This window comes from Vanellus vanellus (assembly GCF_965231255.1).
Source record: "Vanellus vanellus genome assembly, chromosome: 4".
Classification (NCBI taxonomy): Eukaryota; Metazoa; Chordata; class Aves; order Charadriiformes; family Charadriidae; genus Vanellus; species Vanellus vanellus.
In genome coordinates, this window is record NC_138909.1 from 76,571,113 (window position 1) to 76,591,981 (window position 20,869).

The 20,869-nt window shown below is 36.8% G+C and overlaps 1 protein-coding gene across 1 annotated transcript in view; it reads left to right on the forward strand.

Annotated features, from left to right (window-relative positions):
* SLC7A2 (solute carrier family 7 member 2) overlaps window positions 1-19,723 on the forward strand; it is a 54,738-nt gene extending 35,015 nt beyond the window's left edge. Inside the window, exons 2-12 of the mRNA XM_082482572.1 lie at window positions 2,576-2,966; window positions 4,217-4,372; window positions 7,653-7,818; window positions 8,362-8,498; window positions 9,182-9,404; window positions 11,909-12,048; window positions 15,865-15,967; window positions 17,152-17,357; window positions 17,674-17,840; window positions 18,813-18,921; window positions 19,490-19,723. Of these exons, the coding sequence (XP_082338698.1) occupies window positions 2,591-2,966; window positions 4,217-4,372; window positions 7,653-7,818; window positions 8,362-8,498; window positions 9,182-9,404; window positions 11,909-12,048; window positions 15,865-15,967; window positions 17,152-17,357; window positions 17,674-17,840; window positions 18,813-18,921; window positions 19,490-19,677 (1,971 nt within the window). The 5' untranslated portion in view covers window positions 2,576-2,590 and the 3' untranslated portion in view covers window positions 19,678-19,723. The remainder of the gene's footprint in view (window positions 1-2,575; window positions 2,967-4,216; window positions 4,373-7,652; window positions 7,819-8,361; window positions 8,499-9,181; window positions 9,405-11,908; window positions 12,049-15,864; window positions 15,968-17,151; window positions 17,358-17,673; window positions 17,841-18,812; window positions 18,922-19,489) is intronic.
* The last annotated feature ends 1,146 nt before the right edge of the window (window positions 19,724-20,869 follow it).

Sequence of the window (20,869 nt, forward strand, 5' to 3'; positions counted from 1 at the left end):
GGTTTGAGTCAGAACAGTTGTTTCATCTTACTGGCTTGTGGCTAGCAAGAACCAGCCTCCTGTCCTCTCCACAAGAATCAGAGAAAGCAGAAGCAGAAAAAAAACCTTCTATTTTGTGACAAGGATTCCTTCTCAGCAGAGAAAACCATAATATCACTCACCTGGCCGCTGCAATAGATGACTTCACAACCTTCAGGACTTCTTGTCCCAAATTGCAAAGGACCTGAGAAATCCGGATAGCATTTGAATAACAAAAGTCTTGGAAACTGTTTAGTGTTCTGAGAACAATGTCTGCCAGAGTAGTTTTTCCTGTTGATGAAATACCAAATGAACTATCATTTGGCAAGTGGAAGGGGGGGTGAAATAATTCCTTAAAAAAATGCCATGTTTCTGCACCATTGAAATTGCTAAGAGGAAGGGTGTGGAGTCACAAGAACATTGCTGCCTGTCACCATGGGCTGCAGTCTAATGATTATATTAATATCATAGAATCATGGAATGGTTTAGGTTGGAAGGGACCTTAAAGATCATCTAGTTCCAACCCCCTGCCATGGCATAGAGAACTGACAACAAATATAGCATCCCAAGTGATTACTACAGCTTCAGAAGTGTCGTCATGGAAAAAAAAAACAGTGGCCTTGGGAATACTTGTCAGAGTACAGCCCAGGACAGACAAACCTGGCTTTGAGGGAGTAGAGCACCTCAGCCTCTGGCCCAAAGAAAGGCCGCTCTTACTGAAGAGTTCAGGAGCTACAGCAGAGGATTTTGCCTGGACAGTTCAACACTGATTTCCCTCAGAAGAGCTTATGGATCTCTTCTGTCTGCTGACATGCACGTCATCTTAGTTCTAAAGCTGATGTGTGGAATCACCTCAGTGGATGAAGTCTAGATACCATGGGCAGATACTTGTCTCTGGCAGTCTGGCAGGCTGAAAGGACTGCCTAATTGCAGCAGAGCTTTGGAAGCGTGCCTGTCTTGCCTCCTTCCACTGTCCTGGGGCAGCTATCACCTTCTAATGAGCATTAAGCATCACTGCCCAGAGGTATTCAATTCCATTCACCATCCTTTATCAACTTCCCTTTTCTTGAAAGGGAATGGAGACCTTTTTTTTTTAAGAATGCTCTTTGAAGACAGAAGTGGCACATCTGAGTGTACTTGGGGAACTATTACAGGAATAGGGAGAAAATGTTTCTGCAGGGAAATCTCTTTCTTTTTCTTTTTCATACCCAAGGGGATTTTTTCAAGCAATCTCACATTCAGAATGGCTGTTCTCTTTGTTCTAGGATCAAACACTGCTAAGTAAGCTTTCCCTCTTGATGCAAAGTCAAGTGGATTAGTGGAGTGGATTGAACTACTGCGAGTAGAAATGCCCTTTACTGGTCAGGAAACTGATACAGACCGGGGAGGAATCTGCCAGTAGAATATCTTCAGTCTAAATGAAAAAGATTCTCAGGTCCCAGGAGGGTTCCAGTTAGCAAATCACAATCAGAGTATAGATATTTCTGGTATGGGTTGCAGAGACAAACATCAGTTTGGGGAAGTGGCAGATGGTATTGCTTAATTCTTACCAAACTAGTCATCAGCAATACAATTCAAATACTTAAAGAAAGGCAGAACTTGTACATTATTGCTGCCTCTTTGGGATATTATTTTCTATGGGATGCTCATGTCCTGCCTCCCAAACAAATGCTTTGCACCCTCAGCTATTGGTTTTTTGGTTTTTTTTTTTTTTTTTGAGTTGGGCAGCAGGGTGACTGCTCTTCCTCCTAGCAGGCACCCAGATCACAGGCCAGAGAAACACTGCCCATCTGCTGGCCTCCAGGACCTAGCTGGTCACAAAATCTGAGCATGTGTGCCAGAGCTGATTGCACCCTGCACTGTGACAAGCACTCAGAATGTTGAAGAACGGCAGTTGGCATGGGATGAGCAGTTACCCCATCAGGTTTTGTTAGATGATTGGCAGGGAGAGTTGTACGAGATTTCTTGTAATCAGTTCTGGGAAACTTCATTGGTGTGGGAGGGAGTAGAAACACTATTTTGATCTGCTTTCAAGCAGTTTTTACTGAAGCAAATTCTAAAGGCAAAAGCCATGTATTTGAAGGCAAAAAGAGATTGCATTGGCTCTGTCAGAATGCTGTATTTTAAAGCATTTGCTGTTTATAGCCTTAGTGTTGGAGTTTTAGATCTTAAAAGTCCTTATTTATGTTGGTGCTGATCCTTATCTTAAAAGTCCGTTTAATATATGAGATGTATGTTCTGGTTCTGTTTTAGAAATAGTTAAGAAATGGCCATTAGCAGATAAATAGAAATTTCTTTTTTACAGCAATGTAGTAAACCTAAAGATAATGGATGTCTTTCCCTGGGGAAATAAGTGCTAAATCTAAAATTAGGAATACTGAATCCCTGATTTTTCCTGGGGGAAAAGCACATGCCAGCTTATTTAATGTCACAGAAGAGTGTAAATATATTAATTAGTAGGTATGATTAAAGTTCTTTATGCAAATATGCTTTTTCATTGTTTTTCACCAGTGCCTATGCTACCTTTTATGTACTGTAACAATTTATTTTATTTCAGAGCTCTACATCCACCATGTTGCCCTGTGGACCAGCGTTGTCCTTTGTTCGATGCCTGGTGCGGAAGAAGAACGTCAGCGGTGACAGCCTTGAGGACTCCAAGTTGTGCCGCTGCTTATCGACGGTGGACCTCATAGCCCTGGGAGTAGGAAGTACCCTTGGTGCTGGTGTTTATGTCCTTGCTGGAGAAGTAGCCAAATCCGATTCTGGACCTAGCATCGTTGTTTCTTTCCTCATTGCTGCACTGGCGTCCGTGATGGCAGGTCTCTGCTACGCTGAGTTTGGTGCTCGCGTTCCCAAGACTGGTTCTGCGTATTTGTATACTTACGTAACTGTCGGTGAACTGTGGGCTTTTATCACTGGTTGGAATCTCATTTTATCATATGTTATAGGTAAGATTAAGAGCAAACACAGGTCTCAAGGGTTTCTGAGACAGACATCTTAGATCGATACGTATTTGGGTCTGTCTTTCTTTTCTGTCTCTGTACTTAGCTGCTATCGCTCTTTACTCCTGCTGGGATCCAAGGTAGTTTGATTAGGTTATTTCCTCCTGTGCATCACCATTGCAAACAGTTTTTTTGCAAGATGCTTTTATAAACACTGTGTCTTCAGCAGCATGAACTGCATACCTTGTCAGACAGTTCAGTGATGATTCACAAGAATAAAGAGGATTTCTTTGCTGTCTTTGGTCAGCAAGAATAATTTCAGTAAAATCAATAAGCATATGTTCTTCTGATTATACACAGCAATGACATTTACAGGAACCCCATCACTATAGTATCTCACTTCAAGAAAGTCATGAAGTTTAAGTACTAATTTGTTACTGTAACCTCATGCTTATTAAATTGTGTCCAATCATGTAATCCCATAAAACACAAAGTTGACCTGATCTGAATAAAATCAATGCTCATATGGCAGATATTCAAGTAACTATTTCAGTGCTTTATCAGAGACAATGTTTTTTGATTCAAAAACATTTTCTTCAAGTACATGTTCCAAGCTTCCATTGTATTGGGTATAAGGACGCCTAGCTGTATATGTATACCTAACTACAGGACTGTTGCCCAAATCACTACAAAATCAATATGCCCAAGTTTGTATTATATTGAAGTGTATTTCATGACAGGAGAGTGGTAAGAATAAGGTTGTATTGAGCCGTGGCCACATACATGCTTTACCAGAGGAGAGTATCAGTCTTAAATACTACCTCCAGCAATATACATCTTCCTAGAGCTTTTTTTGCTTTACTTCCAGGTGCACAAACCTTCCTTCATGTTCTTTCCTAAATTGTTTTCTTACATTGCTTTATATTGTTTAACTGACACCATATTGTAACTTTTGAAATAAGTGTCTTCCAGAATGACATCAAATATAAATGACACAGAAATAGTATCTCCAATACTTTGGGAATAAGTGAGGTACGAATTTGTATATTTTAGTGGTAGAATAATATGTTATTATTTAACTATGCAGAAAAAATCTAAAATATTAAAATCCCTTGGCAAAAAAAATCACTGTTTTAACACAAGCTCTGCTTTTTAAAATGCAAGTAGCAACATGCTTAGTTTTATTTCCTTTTCAATAGAAGTAACTGTATCCTTGTATGTATGCTATACCCTAAGCATAAATGTGTTTTGTGAAGGTACATCAAGCGTAGCAAGAGCCTGGAGTGGCACCTTTGATGAACTTCTTGGGAAACAGATTGGTCATTTCTTCAGAACCTACTTCAAAATGAATTACTCTGGGCTAGCCGAGTATCCTGACTTCTTTGCTGTATTCCTTATACTGCTTTTATCAGGTAAGATACATATATGGTGGTTGTGATGTCAGTGTTTATTACAGACAAAAACGCTAAATTGTAGTTTCTGTTTTATCAGAAATACCTTTATAATGTCCAAGATGTTTAGATGTGCATGTGTGTATTCACACAATGACTTTAGGAATTAAATTTATATAATACAATTTCATGGATACCTTCTTTTTTTTTTTTGAAGATGAGACATGAAATAATCACTTGTCAGTACTTTTTTATAAAACCCATGATAGAGATTGATGATAACAGAAAAATTAACAGTTTTATGTGGGTTTTATGGCTTTATTGTTAGTGAATGCTTTCAGAGGGACCTTGATCTTAAGCTCTGTAGTTTGGTAATGTGATATGCTCTCCTTAAGTCACATATGTACATGTAGTGGGTATTTGTAAGGGTTTTTTTCCCTCTAAATTGATAACTTACTCAGTATAAAATAACTTTCCCCTTTTTAAGTCTTCAAAAGAGTTGTCTGGCCTAGAACTTGTTTGAGCTAAAGGGCGCTCCACGGTACTGACATGGCCCAACAGACCGGTTTAAAACCTGAGTAAACATTTCATGAATACTCCACTCAGTTCTGATTCTTTTACATCTTTACTCATGTATCATGTTTTTAAATCAAAAAAATTGACACCAGCTTTTTGAGGGATTGGAAAGCCCCAAAATACTGCAGCTTATATGCATGTTTGCATTTAATAATTGCTTTCTGCAAGGAAACATTCTTACTACCACCAGCAGAGGAGGAAGCAGTATGTGTATTTTAAACTGTATAGTTTGTTTTCGTCCGATCCTACAAGTATTTCAGTATTCAGTAGAGGTCTTACCCATATCTCAGATATTTGTTGTGTTCCATCTCTCTTTAGATCAAACAACAGCAGGATCTTTTCTTCTTTGGAAAATGAAACTGTTAAGTTATATGGGTATAACCTTCTGTTCTCTTACTCTGTTACGAGGGGCTTTTTTGGACTCGCTACTTGGGAAAATACTTTCATTCAACTCCTGATGCTAGAATGAGTGCTCAGTGCATCCTAAACTTTTATCAGGTCTCTGTACAGAAAAACATGAGTTCCTACAGTAGTAAGCCTTAATTTATGGGTGTGCTTGTATCTTCATTTCTTCTGCCTCTCTTGGTTTTGTTTGTTTTGCTAGAAGAAAGCAGTGAACAAAAAATACATAAGATGCTGAAGACCCTTATTGAAAAATAAGTTAATATATTAGTTAAAAGAGACTTAGGATGCAGCTACACTGTGTCACATTGCAGTGTAGGTATTCCCAAGCTGACTCAACACCCATGCTTCTAGAAATTTTACCCAAGATTTTTGAGGTGGTTGTCATACGGTCACTAATGTAAGACACAAGAAAGTAGCAAAAGGGGAACCTTGAGGAAGTTCATTGTACAGTTTTAAGAGTAGAATATTACTTAGATGCATTAGTTTTGTAGAAGTTTTAAAAATAAATGCCTTGAGATTCAGAAGAATTTCATGCTTGCAAACAGAACATACTTTGTGAATTATCAGCATTAACAGTTGGTGCTGAGGCCCCTGTGTCTGCGCTTAGGAAGATCAGGGAGTTTACTAGACTAGCGTTAGTCCAGCATCCTGCCAGCCTTGTGGTTCAAAGTTTCCTGTAGGACCAGTTCAGACCCTTATGTCTTCAGGAGTGACGGGATTCAATTTGGTATAGCTGGAATGGACCTCTAATTTTCACCTCCTCCAAAGAAAGGAGGAAAAAAACAACCTTTTGAAAACCAGAGCACTCCACAAACCAAACTATAAAATGCTAGCGTAGATGCTGCCATCTTGTATCTGTTTTCTCCATTGCCATTGCTGCATCCTAACATCAGTAGTAGACATTCTTAATAGAAGAGAAGACGTTTCTCCTGTGGTTCTCTAGTGCTCCTGAGTTTTCATTTGTGTCCTGTCTTTTCATCCTCACAGTCATTCCTTCTTCATTTCTCTTGTGCTTGTGCTGCAGATTACCTCTCCAGGTCTCTCTGCAAAGCAGCTGAACCACCAGTGAATTAACTGGGTGGAATTCACTGCTGTTGAGAGGAGGGGTGGTGGGGATGACTGAGGGCTATGTAAGCTGAGCATGATACAGTAGTTGGGTTCCGAGCTGCGCAAAACTGAATCATAGGGGTAGCGGATGATGTTTTACAGAAAATGTTACATGCTAAGTGCAAGGGAGAGTTCACAAAAATCTGGTTTGTTGGGTTTTTTCCCTATAGAAAGGATTTTAAAAATGTACTTACTATGTTTCATACTGCATTAGGCTGATTGGACACTGATTTTTTCAGAGAAGCTAAGCTAAAGAAAGCATACACCTATTTCAAATAAAAATGCCATTGGGGAATAACTTCTGTGCTATGATAAGATACCAAATGTCTCATTAGCAGAGTTGGATATTTTTTGGACATTATCTTGAGAGGCTTAAAATTTTCGGACTTAATCTCTAAATAATGAGGCAAAGTATGTATGTGATATTAGTGGAAATGCTTAGAGTGCAAAGAACCTGTGGAGGCTTTCCCATTGTATTTAATTTTTCCTCATCTGGTCACTGCCTGCTCTTCCATTAAACTGCTAGTAAGTACACTTACAGTTGTTACAAATCTAATGACCAGTATGATCCTGATGGAGTAACTTTCAGATTGTTTAAATGCACTACTCTGCAAGCTAAGGCATGTATATTTTGTATCAGTCTTTTTTCTAGAATCTCTATGAATCAGTGTTTATGAACAGGAGGTGTGTGTTTCCTTTAAACGTTTTATTAATGAGCTAGGAAATGGGACTCTCACTCTATGGTGGATATGCCCTGAAAAACTTAGAGTGAACAGATCATATTATTAATCTAATAAGTTTGATTATTTTATTAATCTAATGAGTAATTATTCTGTACAGAATAGATTCTACTAATCTGTTCTCACTAAGCATAGAATTCTTGTACCTGTTTTTGCTCCATTGCACAAAATAGAGGTATGAATTGGAATTTCAGAAAAGCAGTAAGTAACAATTGCTTAAAATACTTTCAAATATAATATAATAAAAAAGGGAATATAATTAAAGAAGCTTTCTGTTTTATGCTTTCCAAAACCTTTGCCTATTGCCATGCTGTCAAGGAGTCTTGTAAATTGGTGTTACCAGTTTTTTAAAGTATAAAATCTAGTGCTGTTTTTTTAGTATTATTCACAGTACTTTCATGTATGTCTTCTTTAAAATGCCATTTTATTAGTTAAAGGGACTATTCACATCTATAAATATTTTTATTTTATAGGTCTTTTATCCTTTGGAGTAAAAGAATCTGCATGGGTGAATAAAATTTTCACTGCTATTAACATCTTGGTCCTGCTCTTCGTTATGATTTCTGGTTTTGTGAAAGGAGATGCTGACAACTGGAAAATAAGTGAAGACTATCTCATAAACCTTACTGCAGTAACAGAGTAATTGTTTCTTTTAATCAATTTACTTGCTTATATCCCAAGCAGTTTTATGTTATACTTGCTTTTGTGGTATTGCAGATAATGTATCAACTAATAGCTTTGTTCCTGGGAATGATAAACTTTTTATCCCCTTAAAAATAGGTTTTTATTTTCTTGTTTATAGTTTCCTTTAAAAAATCATCTTATTTCAATACTCATGGCCACTGGCTTCTCGTCCTTAAGCTATTTATTAACTGCAGTATGTGAGTATGTCAGCAAGAGTTGCCTGTACCATTAGTGTTTTCATATGTCTTGCTGCAAACTGCAAAGTGAGTTAGATGATAGTTACTTGATGCGGATGTTCTTCCATTTACTGTTATTTTTGTCTTTCTTACAAGCACTGACATAAAAATGTCTTCTCGTGCAGTTTTGTAAAGCAGAACTCTGTCCTGATGAGCATTTTACCATGTTTTTCCAGAGTCGTAGGGGAGGAGGATGCATGTGTTTGTCCTACCAATAATAAAAAAATAAGTTCTTTTTGTGCTGTATTTTTGTTCTTTATAGAAATCGCTCATCCTATGAGAATGTGACAAGTATATATGGGAGCGGTGGCTTTATGCCATATGGTTTCACAGGAACATTGGCTGGTGCTGCAACCTGTTTTTATGCTTTTGTAGGATTTGACTGCATTGCAACAACTGGTATAGTATTTATATGTCTGTGTATATATGTATAAGTATATATGTTTCACATGCTTATTTTGTAAAAAAAAAAAACAACAAAACCCACACAAGCAACATAACAATCTGTCTGCTGTTTGTCCTTTGCTTTCTCCTAAACCTCCTTCAGTCAGGTAGAATGAGTCTGAGTTCATTCCTGAATGTGGCGGTCGTTCTGGGAGGAAGGAGGAGATTCCTGTTCTAAAGAAATTAATTGTTGCTTTCTAAGTCTGGGAAGTGCTTAGTATACAATTTTTTCTGCCCAAATCATGTTAATCACCTGCTCACATTCACAGTTCTCTGAGATGGGGTAACTCCCCTAAAGGCTGGCTTGTATATGGCTGATAGGGAATCAGAGAATCATATGAGTACATTGAACTTATAAATAGCAGGTAAATAAATAGAAGTGATGGGCTTTGAGTACTCTAAATACAGAATGTCTTTTATGTCCTTTCGTTTACCTCTATTTTTTAATGCTATTTCTGGCAGCAAAATACTGAGGTTTGCTCTGTGTCAGCTTTTTTTATACAGATTTTTAAAACTTCTATTACAATTATGATTCCAATGGCTTAGATTAACAAATGGTTTCTCTTTGATGTTATCTTTTAAAGCTGAAGGTGGAAATGAAGAATTTTTGGTGGGGCATTTCTTTTTTCTTTTCTCAGGAGAAGAGGTCAAGAATCCTCAGAAAGCCATACCCATAGGAATTGTGGTGTCCCTGCTTGTCTGCTTCATGGCCTATTTTGGGGTTTCAGCTGCACTGACACTCATGATGCCATACTGTCTACTAGATGAGAAAAGTCCTCTGCCAGTAGCATTTGAATACGTTGGATGGGGTCCTGCAAAATATGTTGTAGCAGTGGGATCCCTCTGTGCTTTATCCACAAGGTAAAGACATTGAAATACTAATTTTATTGGGAAAAGCAGATGGATAATATATGACATTTAAATATACGCTCATGCATTCATCTTGAAGGCTCAGTTCATGCAAAGGATTAGCAATAAGTATTATAAGCATGTTTTAGACTTAAGCAGGTCTTGATCACAGCAGGTGCCTTAATTTAAGTTCCTTTTTTTTTTGAACTGTGCTGTTATTGAACTCTACCTCTTTGACTTATTACCCAGAAGTTTTTTATTAAAATATGTATTTTCATACATATGACCTGCAAGTTATCTTTATTAACGCATAAAATAAACGTCACCCGTTTTGTCCTTTCTTGCTGTCCGCTCCCAGTGACTCAGCAGCTTTATGGGCTCTGTGTATTTGCAGGCAAAATTGAAGAGATGATTAATTAGCTCCACCCCTCATCTTCGTTGCCTGTCTCTGTTTTCCTCCAGTAGCCAGTCTGTCTTCTGACATGATCCCCTCCTGTGGTTTCTGTGTGGGTATTTGAGACGTAGAAAATATGATAATCTATTGTGAAACTGTGGATGTAACCTTACCTTAACGTGTTATTTTGATTAAAAAGATCAGGGAGAGCATGAGATATATTAGTATGTGTTAATATACATTAAACCCCAATTCTAATGTGGTATAAACACTTCCATAGAATAGAACATTGCTTGATACTTAAATTCAGGGATAGAAAAATGCCGATGCCAGCCTTCTACCTGAGCTTATGCAGGTAAGGAGTCATTTATGCGAGCTTAAGTGGTAAGAATACTGGCTGCCTTTCCACCAAGGAAAATGACGTGCCCGTTTAAGCACTAATGCAAACAGTACTCTGAGATAACCCTGTAGACGTTCGCTTGAAGAAGATGAGCACACTGACTGTGGACAATGATTTAAAGGAAAGGAATATTTTGATGTAGGAGGGGATAGAAAAAGGAAATAGTTCCAGAATGACATTAAAAGAATTGTAAGGCTGACTGAAGAATGTCATAGTTACACAGTTCATTCTGGGATTATAGTTATTTTCTGTCTAGTTGTAATGGTCCCCTCACTTTGGACGGTTTTACTGTTTTTCCTCTGTATTGATAAATAGTAAAAGTTATATATAAGCAGAAACTAGATTAAAGAAATTAATACTGAAAAACAAAATGAACTGACATGGTAAAATGCTTTTACCAGTGTATTCTAAAGAATTATATTTACTTATACGGAGATGTTAATCTTTCGGTCTGTTGACTGATGACAGTTTAGAACAAAACATTCATATTACTCAGTTTAGAGGTATAATTAAGAAAAAAAGTTGAGATCATTGCTTTTGGTCCATATAGTTACCTTTTATTATGCCATGTTGTGAACTTGTTTCCTCAGGGTAAAGATGTTTTTTAATATTTCTGTTATTTAAGTGAATGTGCTTAAAGAGGGGTAGTATAAATAAATACAAAACCACGACAGCAAAAAAAATGGGCAGTGGATTTTAACAGTATCCTCATTTGAAAATGAGTTGTCACCCTGATTTAGGAAACATTCTTTTTTGGAAAGGACTTTCATTCATCAAAATCAGTTCACGTGCAATGAAACTTATCTCATGTGTGTCTAACCTTAGCACTTGTGGCTCACGAGCATTACTGGAGGTACTTAGCATCTGTGGTATGTAAAAGCTGTGCCTTCTGTAAGTGATATAGTCGATTCCCTGAAGTAAGAAAGGCAACCGTTCACCTGGTTAAAAACTCATGTGCTTGCTGCAGAAGTTATACTGGCTATGATTTTGCCTTTTGTCCTTTCAATGTTTTTGTTTTGTTAATTACAATTATTTTGCTTTGAGGGAAAGAAACCACCTAATTTAAGAAATATGTTTAAAAAGAGCTTCACGTTATCAACAGTTTAAAAGCTTTCTGTGTTCTGCTAATAACAGATCTAAATTAATTAGCTTTACTTCGTCAAAAAAAAAAAAAAAACAAAAACACAATCTTAATGAAGCTTGGCTGGAGGTGCTTTAATTGAAAGAAATAATGTGCCAAAGTATAACTGTATGGTGCTTACTTTGAATTACCGTTAATCAGCAGCCTCACATGGAAATGTGGAGTGTAAGAGATGCTGCTAATGCTTATTGATTTGCTATTGCTGACTGACAGACTTTCTCCAGGAATGCTAAAGCTTAATTGCATAGCTAGTGGGACCTGGAACATGTTCCTGGTCCACTAATACCCAAGAACTACAGTGATGGCAAGAGTAATTTTGTTATTCTGAATTTTCTCTGATGAAGCAATCCCATTACCTAAATTTAAAAAAAAAAAAAAGAAAAGAAAAGACTTTACAGGGAAAAGAAATTTTTATTTGTGTCTGATCTGTAGTATCTTCAGCTATGGGGCTTTCTGGTTTTGTCTTACAATCATAAATTTTGTTTCTATACATGCCATTAATTAACATTGTTTATCTTGTCCATGATACAACTCTGCATGAACTGTGTTTGCCATGTTGCATGTGTTTGCTTTTTACTCAGTCTTCTTGGATCCATTTTCCCAATGCCTCGTGTAATCTATGCTATGGCGAAGGATGGGTTGCTTTTCAAATGTCTAGCTCAAATCAGTTCCAAAACGAAGACCCCACTAGTTGCTACTCTATCGTCTGGTGCAGTAGCAGGTGAGACTAAGAGTTGATCCTTGTAAAGAAAGGTGCACTGCTAAACACGTTGCATATATGGAAATAAACCACTGTTGTGCAGCTTTGATTTGCTTTGGACTGAAATGATCAAATCTGATTGTTGCCAGGTAAAGTAGGCTACCAGTGAAACTTTCCTCTACCACAGATTTTGCATTTGTTGGTTAATCTCAAGTGCTTTCAAAGCCTAGGTTCAACATAAACAACAAGCCAAAACCCAGAACATCAGTGAACCAAACAAAAAACCAAGAGCAGCAACACAGAGCCTAAACTAAAACTATACCTAAACCCATTAACTCTTCCAAGCTTTCTTTTTGTGTAGTTGGGTTTACCAGTAAAGCATTGTGCTTTTAATAACCTGTATTTGAACTATACATTTTTCTGTTCTAGTCTTCTCGGCTCTATGTTCCCTTTGCCCCGAATTCTGTTTGCCATGGCACGCGATGGTTTACTCTTTAGTTTTCTTGCCAAAGTGAGTAAGAGGCAGGCACCAGTTTCTGCCACCTTGACAGCAGGGGTCATCTCTGGTAAGCTCTCAAAGCCCGTGTTACTTAAAACTGAGATTTGAACACTCTATGCACGTGCATGGTACTTGATATTTTTGAAAAGGGCTGCTTGTTAACTTCCCTTGCATGTACGAATGGGAATAAATACTGAGTAATCAAAGGGTGTAAGATCTCCAGATCATGCCAATCATGGTGGTGGTGATGATGTCCTTAATGTCATAGAATTCAAAATGATTTTTTTAATTTTTTTTTTTTAATATTGGCCTCTTGTATTGTGGATAAGCTTGTTATTTAATCTGGGTTAGGCTGATGCTCTACTTACAGGGTTTTCTTGTCTGATGTGCACCTATATATTTATCACATCTGCAAGGGGGGGAAATAACTGTCATGTTTTTTATTATGAACATGAGAAAAAATTTCTACATTTGCAACAGGATCAACTTTTGTGTAAAATACAAAGATTTTTAAATTTTCTTGTAAAGAAAAAGGATTCTGTTTTTGTATAGGCTTAACAAATTGTGGTTGGGGGGTATGTGTGTGTTGGGGGGGTGTGTATATGCACATACATGCCCACATATATTTTAGCAAAACAGCATTTTGGGAGCTGTTGCCAACTCATAATGTTTCACAAAGACAAATTTTTAACACACGGCTGTTTCCCTTTTGTCCATATTTCTTGCAGAGGTACATGTAGTTGTGCCCAAATTTCACTCTCATTTCAGTGGTATGTCTACGCAGGAAAACTGGAAGCTCTAGAAGTATTTACCTCAAAGGCCAATAAATAAGTCTTTAAAAGTAATTCAAATATGAAATACATGCCTTATAACATTTAGCAACCCTGGCTAAAATTGATATCAAATAAGAGGTTCAGAACTGAGACTAAAATATTATTATTTATAGTCAAGTTCATCTTCAGACACCACAAGACTGGAACTGCTTGCACTGTGTACTTGACAATAATGTGGGAAGACACAGTCATTGTCCAGATAGTTCCCACATGAAGCATTATTATCAGTTTCCTTTTCTTCGGTCAGAGTACAAACAAATTGCTTAGAATTACTTTTATTGTTTTGACTATATTATTTGGATTTATGTTATTGACTTTTTCCCCTATAATAATCTAGAAGTGCAGTTATGTGGGACGAAATGAACATCTTTATCTGAAATCGCAGTAATGATGAGGAGAAAGAAAAACACGTTACCCAGCTGGTAAACTGATAAAGTTATACAGCCCTGACTATAGCTATCCAGCAGCCATCACTTGGACTGCTTTTAGACAGTTTAGGGAATTTGGTGTGTCAATAACTTGCCTGGAGACGGCTTTATCTACTGCTAGAGAAGGAGGCTTTTCTTCTTCTGTTTTTAAAAAGATGCATATTTGGTAACTTGTGGTGATAAATAGTTTTGCCATAATGGTTACAGATGTATGCAACAGCTTCTATTATCTGACTTTTCTATTCATTCATAGCATGGGTAGTTTCATAACTTTATGAAACGTTAAGGAGATTAGATGTTTTGCCCCTTAATTAAAGTTATCAGGTCAAGACCACAGCTGAGGCAATTGTCACATGTTATTAATGTGACTTACCTTTTCACATGTGGTAATCATGACTGCAAAACTCTGCACATAGCGAAATGGTTTGGTATCAGTCCAAGGTTTCTTCACCATAAGTTGATCTACATCTACCGTTGTCTCTTACAATTGGAGCCGAGTTAAGAGAGGTGGAAAAGCAATGCTGTGTCTTTTTTTCTCTTAGTCAGAAACTTAGACGAATTCTTCAGTTTGGTTGTAATGTAAAAGAACATTCAGGGCTACAAGTAGCCTTTCGAAGCTAGGATTAAAGATTAAATATAGCTATTGTACCTGAGGTTATAGTAGATTCTGTTGTTCCTCAGCTTTGCTTATCTATGCTTTTTTGAGCATGCAAAGCAGTGAGGAATTCAGAAATCTACCCCATAAATGACTTCTTGGATTTAGGGACATCCACCATCATTAAAGTTAACAGGATGGTCTTCCTTCCTTCCTTCATTGGAAAAGAAGACTTATAGATGAAATGAAACTTCTGTAACACAGCAGTCTTGTTTTCAGAAAATCACATTCCGCTTTCTCCTTCAGGATGAAATACCAGGGGAATGCGTGTTTGTGTGTTTGTGCACTTATACGCCTGTCTGCAAATATATTAGCAATCATGTAATATTATTACAAGTTTTTCTGAATACAGAAAAAATGCATTTGCATATACATACAGTGTATAAAGGCTATGTTTAATAGTTTCTTTTGAAGTTGAGATTACTGGTGATTCAAAATATTAAGTATTCTTAGATTCTTTCTGCATCCCAATAAACTTAACAAAATACAAAAATTTTTAGAGTTTCTTTGACCACATATATTTCAAATCAATTAGCATTAGCCTTTCATTTAGTGATGGCTTGTGCCAATTTCTTTGAGCTATGTGCGTCTGTGTGCAAACAACATAGACAAAAAAAGACTTTCCAGAATCTCAGAAATGTGGCATTAGCTTTTATAAGCACAAAGACTACTATAATTGCTCTCAATATCATGGAAGTTTCTGCTTCTGATTTCAGTGATCTTAAGAGTATTAATTTCTGTGAGATTTTGCTGGCCTTTCCTGAAGGCCACTTGAACTTAACTTTTTTTTTTTTTTTTGGAGGGTAATCAATTTAAAAAAACCCACAAAACTATTTTATTTGAGACAGCTCCTCAAAGTCCTCTTTACATAGAGCTCTTTCTCAGCTTAGCAGAAGTTTTACATACTGGTGACTTACTGGGTCAGATTACTTTTCCCCAGTTTTGCAGTGGGATCCATCCTCTCAGCTTTTGTGAGGTTCTGTTGCAGGATCTGAAACTTATTCTATAAAAATGTATTTTTATTGTGGCCTCAATTCAACAAGCCATGTGTGCAAATACGTCCAAATAAGTCCAATATGAATCGCTTGATTATGCAGCATGACTATACAGCTCATCAGTGCGTGTCTATATGAATGAGATTCCCAACTGTAGGGAATTAGGTTTGGGAATGTTGGTGATGACTTTAAAAAAAGTGTTTTTAAGGATTACCATGATTTCCCTCATATTGTTGTCAGTAAACCAATGTAAAGTTATCCTGCGGACAGATTTTAAAATCTTAGCTCTTAATATGTCTTATTATTAAGCTTAGCACTTACGGTTGGACTCGATGATCTTAAAGGTCTTTTCCAACCTAAATGATTTGATGATTCTATGATTCTGTGTCAGCCTCATACAAATTTTGAATTTTCTTTTCTTTTTTAGCTATAATGGCATTTCTCTTTGACTTAAAGGCTTTAGTGGACATGATGTCTATTGGTACACTTCTTGCTTATTCACTTGTGGCAACCTGTGTCCTCATTCTTAGGTGAGTTAAAACCACGCTGTGTTCTATTTTGTGTTGGTCAGTACATAAACAGAAGTGCTAGATAGCTAAATGTTTAAAAATTACCTGTATGCATATAAGTGATTACTAAGAAGCAGTGACCCATCAAAGAAAACAACTGATATATTGTCATATCAGTATAACAGTTAGCCAAGTCAAAGCTTCGTGTGAAATCTGGACACCTTTTATTTTCTGGTGTACTGGTCCAAGCATTAGTCCCAAAGGTACCAGATGTAAGCTTGCGTAGACAATTCAGTGAATGATATTGTGAAAGGAATACAATCTGTGCTGTACCTTGGACTTCTTACATTGTGGGGGCTATATGTGAAAGGTGTAGATGTTCTAGGTGGTTCACAGGATGAAGAAGTTCCAATAATTGCTTTGTATTACCTTAGTCAGAAACTTAAGACCACACAAGTGTTTCAAGATGCGGCAGACGTAGAAAAGAGTGCAAATAGTATCTCTCAATGAGTGAGATTATAACTGCTTGTCAGTAAAACTCTTGTATCTGTTCTGTTTGTAAAGCTATGGAATAATATAGATATATTGGTAGCTACAGCTCACTTTATTATGTATTGCTCTTTTTAACTTAAAAAGTCAGTGCTTATTACTTACAGCTAAATAATTAACTTTGAAAAGTAGAACAGCTTGAATTCAGCTCAAATTCAATGTTGCAATAATTTCCACATTAAAAGAGAAGACTCTTTTATCCCATATTGACTTACTTAACATATGTATTTTTAAAAATACACTTAAATTCTAACAAAGCAGATGTAAAATTTCAGTTTATGCCAGTTAGTAGGCCACTTACAGTACAGGAAGCATGTCAGAAAGACGTTCCCCTACCCTTTCCCTGCAATTGACCACCAGACCCTGTCCCCTCTTTTTGTACAAGACTGGTCATTTGTCTGACCCATTGGTGCATTCACATAGCTTAAAAAACTGCCCCAAAATCCCAAGAGAAACCCAGCAAAAAAAGCAAGTTGCAAAAGTTTGTTTATATATGATAGTCGCTAACAATATATGCTGTTGCAGTGCAATTGTAAATTGAGAAATTCTAAATCTGTACTGCAAAGAATTTAGTATTTAAATGCATTCCTAGAGTCATATTGCTTCAAATGCCAAAGTAAGCTTAACTTTTAATATCCTGGTTTTTTTATGCATAGGTACCAACCCAGTTTAACCTATGAGCAACCAAAATATTCTCCAGAGAAAGCAGCTTTAGCTGCATCTGAAAGGGAATCTGCAGTAAGTGAATCACAGATAAATATGATACAAGAGAATCACTTCAGTCTTCAGGCCTTGATTAATCCATCCAGTTTACCTACCGAGCAGACTGCAACTACTGTTAACTTTTTGGTGGGTCTCTTAGGTAAGTATTCAGCTGTCCACACTCATATAATGCATTACCACAAATAATGGTATTTTACTAAAGACAAAATTAAAAACCCAGTGATAACATGCTTTCTTTCAGTCATAATTAATGTGACATTCTGCAGAATGCTTTTATACTTCTTGATGGATCTAATCTGCAGTCTACTACATTTTCCTTTAATTAAGCATTTTCATGAAAACATTTCATACTGAAGACCTGCTATCATTCCTCTTAAAAGTCATGTCATTTTCAATGCAGAGATTAAGTGACCTCTTTCCCATTTCCATAATTCTTTTTTTTTTTTTTCACACAGCTTTCTTGGTTTGTGGCTTGAGTGTCCTCACTACTTATGGGATTGATTTCATTGCTAACTTGGAGCCCTGGAGTATTGGCCTTCTTGCTGTACTGGTGGTGTCCTTCATAGTTACCATTCTCCTCATCCAAAGGCAGCCTCAGAACCAGCAGAGAGTGGCCTTTATGGTGAATAACATATTCTCCATGTTATTCTGTAATGAGAGTTTTGGATGGATGCTAACAAGTGGGAGAGGGGCAGAGAGAAAAAGGGATGGTCCTTTTTCAGGCAGTCTTTCATTACTCAACTGCCACTATTGCAGGATTTTTGGTGAAGGTAATGGTAGCAGATGCTAATGACTCACATGCTCATCAGCACGTGCAGTTCAGTCCAGATCTTCTCAGGTCTAGAGAAAGGGTTTCATTGCCCACAGATTGAAATGTGTGACATACCTAGGAGCATGGCTGCAGAAAATGGCTGTACCACTGACGTTGGTGTGAACAGCTGCTATTACAACTAGTGGATCTGACAGCACACATCTTCCATGTATTCTTTTAGAACATCCCCAAAGTGCACATTGCTGAGACCCAAGTAATTTTAGACCTCAATTTAAGCCCTTAGAAACTGAAAGATAATTCAGAAACTGATTAGTGGGCAGCCACTTATCTGTGTTATGTGCAGTGGTTTGGACCACAATACAGTTTGTACCTCCCAGAGCATACGCCTTTCATCTTGAGCTTTCACTTATGTTCTAAGATCAGTTATTTAATGGAATTAATGAAGTATAGTGATGAAGGTCAAGGAATCTGGTGGAACTGGGCGAGCAACTCAGAAAGAAGTAATATATAAAAATATACAAATAATATTTTTCAGCTGTAAATTCAGGAATTCATTAGTATATGTTCAGCATAAATGGCAAACTTTTTCTTCACAGCCTTAGAGAATATATTTTAAAAATAATTTATTTTAAAAGTTTAATATATGTAGAAACCAGTGGTTAAACCCATTGAGAAAGAAAATGTCACTCTATTTCAAGAAGAAAATTTTCCTATTCTTTTTAGTGACTGTATGTGTCACCTCTAGTTTGTGTTGTGTAACTGAAGAGTGACACGCAAGAAATTACATTTAATGCTACAGACATATTAAATATTTCCTTTTAGGTTCCACTATTGCCATTTTTGCCATCCTTCAGTATCCTGGTAAATATTTACTTGATGGTACAATTAAGTGGAGACACTTGGATCAGATTTAGCTTCTGGATGGCACTTGGTAGGTATTTCTGTTCATTTCAATCGCCTCTTACGCTAGGACTGATGAATCCCATCCTTTAGATACTTGAACAAAAGTCACAAATGTGTTTTACCAAGTCAGCTGATATTTCTGATCAAAACAAGAGCATGTCTCAGAAGGGGTAATTATATGCAGTCAAAACTGTAAATACAGTTTTAAGGTAATAGAAAGAATCAAAGTTATAGGACTAATTTCAATAAGCCACAATTTTTATTTCCTAATAAATGCAGCTAAAATTTTGCAGAGACCTGTTTTCCCAGTACATCGGTCATTCTCCTTTAAGATATGGAAAATTGTATTAATTCTATCTAGATATAAATTAGAGATAGTACTTTCCATGACCTATTAAGAGCATTCAATTATGCAAAAAATGGTGCACTGCGATTTAGTGCCTGCACTTTCCATAGAAACAGGGAAGACCTGAAGCATGAGCTCTAATTCAGATAACTAAAGAAGAAACTTGGTTTGGAAAATATGTTCAAGCAGAGGGTAATAACTAACTACTTCCCTGAAAACCCTATTAAATTTTCTTTTTTCCTCTTGGAAGGCTTCCTCATTTACTTTGGTTACGGCATCAGGCACAGTCTTGAAGGCCATCATAGCGATGGAGATGACGATTCTTGCTCAGAAAATAGTGGGCTGCAAGAAAAGAACCCTGTGGAAGAAGTGGATGAACCTGAAAATGCAAATGAAAGTGATCAATTTCTTGCACATGAGAGGACAAGTGAATGTTAATCTATGTGAACATTACAAGTCTTTTAAACCTTTAATTGACATTTTACTTGCGGACTGAAATTTCAAAAGCTTTCTGCCAACATTGTGTCTCTTGAAAGTGTTTACTACAAGGCCTGGCTGATATTCTGGACAAGCTGCTAATCCATCTTCATAATTTCAGAACTGACAGCATGGAGATTAATACTTAAATTAAAAAACAAACAAGAGAAGTACCCTTTGGCAAGCAAAAATTTGGATACAGTTTGAACTGTCATCCAAAATCACTCACAATCACAAAATATGAGGAATTTTAGAACTGCCTGCAAGAAGTGATGAATATTTGACACTGCATTGTGAACACAAGTGCCTTTCTTACCTTCTCATTATCTCTGTTATGCCTTTTGGTCACAATCTAATAGCTCTTTTTTTTCCTACAGAAGTAACTCTTGCGGGAGATAAATTGCAGATAGGCCTGGAAAGTATTTGCAAAACGAATGGTAACTGTGCAGATCTGATACTTTGCAAAAATAGAGGAACGTATATTTAAAAAAACCCCAATAATTACTTACCCTTACTAATCAGTAGTCATGGAGAACTCAAACAGTGAAGATTCTTCAAAGGCTTTTAGTCCCTTTAAATAGCATTCAAGATTTCAACTTATGTGAATTCCTTTCCTTTCAGAGATGCTGTGTGTATAAAATAATACTCCCAAAAGGAGTTAATGTTGTTTTATGGAAAAGCATCTGGGAAATAATCTGTTGGTCACAGTATTAACAGTGACATTTGTATGTGATTTAACAAGTATTGTGCTTTTGATTTCAGAAGGGCCAGGATTTTATCCCTGACTACGTAATTTGGTACTTACATACAGCAGGCATCAAGTTTTCCTCCTTAATATTTATTTATTCCCCCTCTACTTTCCTCTCCTTTATCATGTGCCAAAGCTGGTATTTCTAAAATTAGTTGTTAACATTGCTTCTCCTCAGAAAAATTAATGCACGAAATCTCAGCCTTCTTTTCAGATGGAAGGGGAGGTTAAAAAAACAGAGATCCAGGCTTTGGAAAAAATCCTCATCAAAACAGTAGTTTAGTGCTTCACCAAGCCTTAAACATATGTTAGCACAGCAGTTTTTCATGAGCCAAGCCTACATCCACTAATCCATTCATGTGGGTCGGATGTCCAAATGCTAATATATGTAAAGTACCAAATTGT